The sequence below is a fragment of the Propithecus coquereli genome, unplaced genomic scaffold (genome assembly GCF_000956105.1).
Source record: "Propithecus coquereli isolate 6110/MARCELLA unplaced genomic scaffold, Pcoq_1.0 Scaffold110, whole genome shotgun sequence".
NCBI lineage: Eukaryota > Metazoa > Chordata > Mammalia > Primates > Indriidae > Propithecus > Propithecus coquereli.
In genome coordinates this window covers 3,062,320-3,071,517 of record NW_012134970.1, presented here as the reverse complement: position 1 = coordinate 3,071,517, position 9,198 = coordinate 3,062,320, and the positions used below count along the sequence as shown (strand labels likewise).

The 9,198-nt window shown below is 35.0% G+C and overlaps 1 protein-coding gene across 1 annotated transcript in view; it reads left to right on the top strand.

Annotated features, from left to right (window-relative positions):
• Positions 1-7,811, top strand: part of FYB (FYN binding protein) — a 155,541-nt gene extending 147,730 nt beyond the window's left edge. Inside the window, exon 17 of the mRNA XM_012649531.1 lies at positions 7,774-7,811. Within this exon, the coding sequence (XP_012504985.1) occupies positions 7,774-7,811 (38 nt within the window). The remainder of the gene's footprint in view (positions 1-7,773) is intronic.
• Positions 7,812-9,198: the final 1,387 nt, after the last annotated feature.

The window sequence follows — 9,198 nt, the reverse complement described above, 5'->3', positions numbered from 1 at the left end:
ATATATTTTTAGTTGTCCAATTAATTTCTTTCTATTTTTAGTAGAGACGGGGTCTCGCTCTTGCTCAGGCAGGAGTTCGGACTTGGGGTGGGGGCAAGGGCAACATACGTAACCTAAATATCTGTAACCCCAGGTCCCCAGACCTCAGGTCTGGAACTCCTGAGCTCAAAGGATCCGCCCACCTCAGCCTCCCAGAGAGCTAGGATTACAGGCGTGAGCCACTGCGCCCAGCCTGAAATGGAGTTTTAAGAATAAAACACAGTGACTCAAGGGTGGAAGAAATGGATATAAAGTTATGTGGGGTTGGCTTTTCAAAGGAAAAGATGGAATGTGAGTACAAAAGATAAAGGGCAGGGAGAGTGTAATATTAACAGTTGAAACTTACTGGAGATAATGTATAGAAAGAGCCCGAGGAGACAAGAAAACCCCCATTCAGACTAGCATTTGTGGGGATCTACCCTAAGGAATAGCATTAAATGCAGAAAAAAACTACATGCATTAAAAGGTCTTCAAAAAATATTAAAAAGTTCAAAGATTTTTGTTATGATAAATATACTCAATTGACTATTTTTAATGATTATGATAATAATGTGATGAATTTCTCATGACGTAATAGTTGGAGAGATAAGAAGGCTACTTATTAATAATTTGGGGTAGGATTTACACCCATTTTTAAAAAATCATGCAAATAAAAGAAAATAAACTAAAAGTAATTATACCAAAATGTTAATGTGGCTTACTAAGGTGATGAGTCTAAATGATATTTTCTTTCCTGTACTTTCCAAATGCTTTCATATTTTTCACAACAGAGAATTGTCCTAGTATTTGTCCTGTAGACCTCTCTCCAGAGTACAAGCACATCGTGCCCTTGGTATGGCGGAAGAAAATCTCGTCACAGTGACCCAAGCTCCTATGCTTAGCAACAAATACGGTCTAAAGCGATGCTAGTCAAACTTACACACCAATGGGGATCTGGTTGAAAATGCAGATTCTAATTCAGTAGGTCCGAAGCGAGGTCTGATATTCTTTTTTTTTACTTTTTTTCCCCACCTTGCCTTTATAAAAGTGGCATGATATTCTGCATTTTATCAAGCTCTCAGGTAATTGATGATGCTGTTCCTGAGTAACAAGAATGTAGATGACTTCATTGACAAACATGTGTGGGTATAGACAAGCAGGAGTAGATATAGCACTAGTAACAGAAATTTAAAGAGATTCCTGTTTTCCTAGGAATCAGTGGACCTTAAGAATGAGGAAAAGCAAGACCTGGCACAGTGGCCCATGCCTGTAATCCTAGCACTCTGGGAGGCTGAGGTGGGAGGATCACTTGAGGTCAGGAGTTGGGGCCAGCCTGAGCAAGAGTGAGACCCCATCTCTACAAAAAATAGAAAAAAATTAGCCCTGCATGGTGGTGCATGCCTATAGTGCCAGCTACTTGGAAAGCTTAGGCAGGAGGATTGCTTGAGCCCAGGAGTTGGAGGCTGCAGTGAGCTATGGTGATGATGCCACCGCATTCTATCCGGGGAGACACAGTGAGACTCTGTCTCAAAAAAAAAAGTGGCCGAAAAAAAATGAGGAAAGGAGCAGCCATTCAGGGATATTTTTATAATCTACTATCGTTTCCTATTTGAACACCAATAATTCTAACTACTATTACAAATACCGTAAGGCTCCTGACCTCTTAGAATTCATCATGTTTTAAAAATGAGAAGTGGAAACATTTAATAAACTTCTGATAGATTACAGTCAAGAGTTTCGTGTAACTCTATAACTTCTCTTTTTTTTTTCTGGTGCAGTACTAATGCATTTTACAATTTTCAAGTTCAATGATAACTACTTCAATTCTCAGATGGTTTTGGGATCCATCTCAAATAGGTTGGAAACCAGATGATTATATTGGTAGCACTTATATACCTGCTGCTTTTTATATAAAGATTTTCTTTGGGCGGAATTTTGGCTTCCCCATTTGGAAAGTGATTCTGGCAAACCCCAGTAAGTAAGCAGAGAAGTAAGACAGGGAAAGGAACAAAGCCAATGAAGCTTGTTGTTCAAGAAAGTTATCACTTTGATAATCGGAGCTTAATCCTGCTGGGGAACTTTGAGTGTCAGTGTTATCCCATCCAGTGGGAAACAAATTGGGGTATTTATACTCCAACTCTTGTCCTCCAGGAGTTGAAGCCTATTCATGGGCAGGGAGGGAGTAATTCATGATGCTGAGCAAGCTGACAAAGAGTTCTGGAAGCCAGAGAAAAGCCGTCAGTAAGAAAAAATGTAAATGTCAGTGTCATCAGTTGGATCTGTAAGCACTCAAGTGGTAAGGGTGAGGACATGAGGGGGGTTGCTAGGAGCATCTGCTACTGCCTCTCCCGTTAAGTATTATCCCAAGATTTGATTACCATACCTGCTTAATTTCGCTCTCATTTTTTTCAAACCTGCTGCTTATTCCTTCTTTGGACTGAATTCTTTACATTTTTGGTTTTTTAAATTTAATCCATTCTTTACACACCTCTGTAGAATTTGGGATGATTGTTGTGTGAATTTAACCCTCCTTCCCTTGGATGATTGCAATAGCCTTTCAAATGATGCGTCTGTCTTCACTCTTTCTCTCAGCCAATCCACTCACCACAATGTTACCTAAATATTATTTTTAAAAATGAAGTCTTTAAGCTAGCACATAAAACCCTTATGACTCACCCTCACCGACTGCTGCTTCCCATTTATTACACAGTTGACACTCCAGAAATACAAACAACTTACTTGTCATTCTCTGAGTAAACTATGCTGTTTCATCCTAGTATGCTATTTTATTCAACTTGGAATGCCCATAATTGTCTATTAAAAACAATTCAGTTGTCATGTAAAATTAGAAGCATCCCCACTACTCCTAGCCACCCCATCACAATTAATCTCTCCCCAATTCCATGATACTTCTTTTGCTTTTGTAATTGTCATTATTCAATAAAATGTTTTCAACGTTGTATTGGCAACATACTACAAAGCACCTTGCACCTCGTATGGGGCTTGCTGGATTGAATGTAACAATTTGGAAATTGCAGTTGTATAGCCAGATGCAAGTCTGATATATAGACCGTCACAGGAAGAAGTCTGTTGAAAAGTTTTAACTGGTTAGAATACAGTTCTCTCTCTTAGCTTTAGTAATGTGGTTTGCTTGTTGTGTATCATTGGGGAGCCTCTAAATCTTTCAGTTCCCTATTTCAGCATCTTCTGATTAGCAACAAAGGCATTTACAATCCAGCACTGTGGTGACGCTAACGTTATCTTTACCCTTCATTCTTCTTTAACCTATCAAAGAAAAGAAAGCATCGCTTACTTCAACTTAAAGTTGGTAATGATAGAAACTAAAAGCTAAGGCATGAACAACAATCCCTCACCACTGTGGAGTGGAGCACAAGCCATTTTTATAGACATTATCACATTCGATCAGGTCTCACCCACTGACTTGTAGAAGCGTGTGCTGTGTAGGTGTTGAGATCTTAAATATATATTTCTGGCACATTCCCAAATGTTTAGGATTTCTCACTAATATTTGCACATATTCCACAACTCAATATCTCATAAGCTGTGAATTTTCCCATCTCCTGTCACTGGAGAAAAATTTTCTACAAAAAATATGGAATGAGACAAGAGCTGAGTTATCTGTGGCCAAAGTGTTCTCTCCATTTCCTTTAGACATCAAAGAAAGAGGGATTTTAAAGGTGCTTTAGATCCTTCCAAATCCAGTCGATCACTTCTTAAGTAATTTTTTTTTCAATTTTAAAACAATGCATGCTCACTGATGCAAATTGTTTTTCCTCCTTTTTTTTCTTAATTTCAGCATATTATGGGGTTACGGATATTTAGGTTACGTATGTTGCCCTTGCCCCCACCCCAAGTCCGAGTTTCAAATATGTCCATCCTTCGGGTGGTGCGCATTGCACTCTTTGTTTTTAATTTAGAAATTTTAAAAGTCATTCAGATATAAAGCTCCAGAAACAACTATAAAGAAACAGAAAAGATAAGGAGGAAGAATATTTTTGTAAAACTAAGATAATAGTTTGTACTCAGTATTATACACTACATTTTGTTTGTTCTTTTTATCACATTATGAGCATTTTCCCTTGAAGCTGGACATTGTTCCACTTGCTTTGGTAAATCTATGCAATATGATTTTATTGTTTTTAAAATGCAAGAGGCCAAATGGAATCAGTTTAACTTTATTTCTGGAGTTGCCTACAACAAATGAAATAATGATGTAATATTCTATTGTCATTTTTATTAAGAAAAAAATTTGAAAATATTAGATGAAGATAATTTCCATTTTTCCAAAGATTATTTTTTATATTTTGGGTAACATTATATTCACAATACCCTTCTCAAAGGTGAGTCATTAGTTCTGACACACATCTGCACTACAGCAAGCAAACGTTTGGGGGAGAAATTAACTGGCACATATGGGGGGTGGGTGTCACTTTCCTAACTAACTCTCCCCACCACATATTTCAAAACATTTGTTTCAAGCCACTGTGTTCTGCTCCGTGAATGTGAGATTTCCAAATAATAATTTCATTTGACATGTGAGAATCCCTGGTGTGCCAGAACTCACAATATTATCGGGCTCACTAAACATAGCAGCCATTCTACGTGGCACAGAACATGCTTTTGTTTGTTTGTCTCTTTGTTTCATGTTTGTATTTTTCACTAACATTCCCTACGATGAATGTACATGTAACATGTGAGCAAAGAGAATATTTTCCTACTGCAAAAAAAATTGTTTCTAGGAACTATAATGGAGAAACTATATAAAAATTTATGGTAAGTCATTTTGTTTTGACATGAACCATGTCATGAACCATGCTTTTAATAGATGAAGTTTTAGCAAAGGTTCTTAATGGTATTAGACAGCAAAATCTATGCTGTAATAAAATTCATTTACTCTGTAAAAATGCTATATAATAGTGACTTTATAGTTAACAAGCCCCATATTACCACATCATTTCTGGAAACATCTCAGCAGCACAGTACCATCCACATCCCATCCCCTCAGTACAATTTTCTTAAACAACATTCCCAATCATTGATATTTATGTATCTCACACAAACACACAACAACAACAACAACAAGAACAGAGTGTTAAACAAAAGAGAAAGCTGTTCCTTAGAACTCTTGAACAGGCAAGATGTAAGACGGAATGGAATAAGGGTTTGAGAATCTAAGCCAATATGTTTTATATAATTAATTTGTAAAGTTGAGGTAATTACACTATATATCATGAATGATTAATTTTGGTTATATAAAGGACCGTTTTAGAGTTCTTTACAAATAGTGTTTTATTTAGGTCTATGTAATTTTAGCATGATCGAATTTTTAAAAGTACGTATTATCTAAAAGCATAAGAAAATAAAAATCTTTAATTTCTAAAAAAAAGTAATTATATTCTCTTTGCTTTGAACTTTATTTCTCACGGTCTCCTAGAGGGTTTTGTTTTTGTTTTTGTTTGAAAAAAAAAGGGATATATTTGATGCTATAATAATTCTTGTCTCTGGCAACTGTTTTTGTTTTGTTTTGTTTTGTTGATTTTCTTAAATTTTTCTTTTTTGTGGAGACAGGGTCTTGCTATGTTGCCTAGGCTGGTCTCAAACTCCGGGCCTCAAGCACTCCTCCCACCTCAGCCTCCTGCAGTGCTGGGATTATAGGTGTGAGCCACTGCACCCGGTCAACAGTATATAATTTCTTACACAGTTTTGTTTTCTATCTTCCAATTTAGGTTCAAAGACTTTACGAAGTCTTAACAATTTACATGAGATTGACTTCAATGTTAAATGCTTCAGTTCATTTACGTCATTCTTTTTTCATTATTAACATAAACAGGAATATGGGAACATGGGAACATTTACTATTATGTTATTCTTTTTTCAATTTGTTTTAGGAAAAAATCCAAAACGAAAGCAGAAACACCAATTTTAACTGATTAAAAAAAAAGTCTGTAACTATTACTATCTGTAGAGAACTGTTCAAATTTCGTTTTAGCCCCAGATATAGGTACAGATAAAGAGATTTCAGTTATTCGGACCCTGATACCAAATCCACAATCTTTCTAAAACCTTGTTATCTTCATGGATTTTTCTCTTTTGAGACACACATGTAAAATTAAATTCGTTAGACATGAGCTTTCCCCCCTTTAGAAATTATGTTAAATTATCATGTATACCTTAACTTAAAAAAATTCTATTAACATAAAATGAATTGTAATATCAAAACCTACCCAGAAGGCATAGGTATTAATTGTAGTTCTTACATTAGTCATTTTTGCTACTTTTGCTCGAATTGAAATAAAAAGGAAGGCATAACATGTTCTAAGTTTTCATGCTCTAAATAAAATATATTACTTTTTTATACTTTTATCATTTTGATACATGCTGCATTACTTCCATATTAAAGAATTCAAAGATAACTGATTCTTTCTTTTCCAGATATGATGTTTATAAACAGTATTCATTAAAAAGTAGTAAATTTTTTGATAAATTATTTTGGTGTTTTTTTTACCCTGGAATACTTCAAAGGAAAGTTCATTTTCCTAAATTTTCATCTATAATTTCAGTTGTATAATCCTAACTTTAAAAAAACTTTTTTTCATATTTAATCAATGGCAACATGACAACAATACATTTAAGTAAGTTTATCACTTGTATGAATCTTTGCTTATGGACTTCCTCTTTGTAATTTTTTAACATATTTACTCTGATTTAGAACCCTAATTGGGTCTAAAGTTGACCAAGACCGGTAGATGGATTCAGTGAGAGAAATTATTTAGAGACTATTGAAGAGGCAATAAATGGTACTAATCTCTAGCATACAACAGATTTTAGATGCTAACACATAACTGACAATCTCAAAGGTTAGTAATATTAATTAGATATCAGCAGACATTTTTTCAAGAAAGATAGTTCATATTTTTCCTTAGGAAAATATTTGCACAGTGAGGGGCAAATATAAGATGCTCAAAAATAACACTTAAAAAAAAATCTTAGCTTTCTTGCACAAAATATGGTTTATTTTCTATTTAAGCAGGGCATCACAGAATCCCTGGTATGTGTTCTTCTAATAATATTTTTGTTCTATGAATGATGAAATGCAAATGTTGACCGTCTATCAAATGGCAAAAACAGAGGAACTTCTTCTATACTGAGTACCAGAAACTTTAGAATGTGTTTTGAGACTTTAGAATGCACTCCACCCCTCCTCCCCGTAGTCATTAGCTCATGGGCATCGGAAAGGGGAATTAAAAACAGTTCTGACTCTGCCTAATATAATGAAATTTGAAAAGGTAAGTTTTAGATCTGGTGGTGTTTAAAATACTTCCCTATAAACTACTTTTGCAATCTAGGCTGACTAACTTCTTCCTAAAACTGTGTTATATAGGTAATATCTTGAAGACATAGATTAAAATTTGAAACAACACTGTGCTATGACCTGTAGTAGCTTAGAAAAAAAATAAAGATTTTTTTTTGTTTATTTAAAGAGAAAAAGAGCAAAGATTATAAACGGAGGAAAAATAAGACAAGTGAGAGAGGGAAAGTTGGGGAGAAAAGAAGAAAGGAAGGAGAGAAAAACAGACACAAGAAAAATGGTCGTATTCAAAGACAGATATAATTATTCAATATATTTTATATATTATAATGATTATTATCTTGTGTTTCAATTTCCTAAAACAAACATTAAAGATTTTTCAAGCTTGTACTATTAATAAAATTTATTTTCTTTCTCCTTCATAGATGGTTACGTCCTTCGGAGTTATCTGGTAAACGAGTAAGCCCATTTTCTTCTACTACTATACTTGCAAAAAAAATTGTGCGCTTTTCTTTAAAAAAAAAAAGGTGGCTAATATCATTTAATGTAAGCTACTGAACTGTCATGAATAAGTTTGAAAACAATATGTTGTACTAATGTCAATATGGCAGTATCCATAATAAAGTTAAGGTTTTCAGAAAGTGCTACTGTTTTAAATAGGCAAAAGCCCATCTCATTCATGATTATACAGTTCATGGTTCATAGTTTTGTATATTCACTGTGCCCTTAGCAAACACTGAAGACAGGCCAAAACCACTAACCTTTTCATTAATACTTTGTATTTCTCTTGCTCATGCACTTGGTTGAACTGAATGAATTCACGACCAATTAGTGTCTACACAGTAGGTTCTGATGTCACCTGTTAACAGTTTATAGTTTATCCCCTGACTGAGGGCTTTTCTTCCTTCACACTAGGCATAGTAGAGCATTATGTTGCCTTTTTTGGAAGCATGCCAGAAAAAAGATAGCAGTCAATGATTCTTTTATTCTTATGAACAAGACATTGTCACAGTCTGTCACAGTCTGGTACTAGTGTGCCTTTGGAGTCCCCAGAACATTATAAGATTCTGTCCCAAGTAAGCCAGTGCAAAAACTAAACTTCATTATCAGGTTAGGTCATATACCAGTGCAAAGATTTACAGAATTCAGCACAATGAAATGATCCAGGAGGATTCACAACCTGTGTCCATAAACAACCTGACACCAATCAGAAAGAGACAAATCAACGTGAAGAGGTCTGTCCACAAACTGTAATCGTACAGAGTCAAAAGAAAATAATTATAATGCCTTTGTTTTCCTCGGGTCATTAATCATGGAACATTTCCAGAGGTTTTGTTCCATGAAAGATATAAATTTTCAGGAAAGAACGTATGGCAAGTAATAGACAACATCTTCATCAGTGATTATTACAGGCTGATTAAGAGAGAATTTAGAAAGTATATTCTCTAAGTAATTATTGGTTCACCACTTATTGAATACTTAATAAATGATTTTTGAATGAATGACAGGAAAATCTGTCCTCTTTGCATGTGTATCAGATTTCCATTAGCCAAACGCTCCCTCAATCTCAGAGAAAGGATCGAAACAGAAGACGTAGGCAACTCATAGCATCTGCCGTAGTTGGCAGCAATTGGAAGGGCCTCCTGCTGCTGCTATGGTAGAGCACAGAGACAGAACAGCAAAGAGTGGCTCTGGTTTAAGTGACAAAGCCAGCTTACATTTCTGAGCTTTGGAAGTGTGTCCTACATTTCCAGGCTGTGTTAATATTTATAATACTTTCTATTTTTATTACTCATATATCTCTCTCCCATTAGATTATAAGGTACTTAAAGTTTGTGTCTTACTCATAT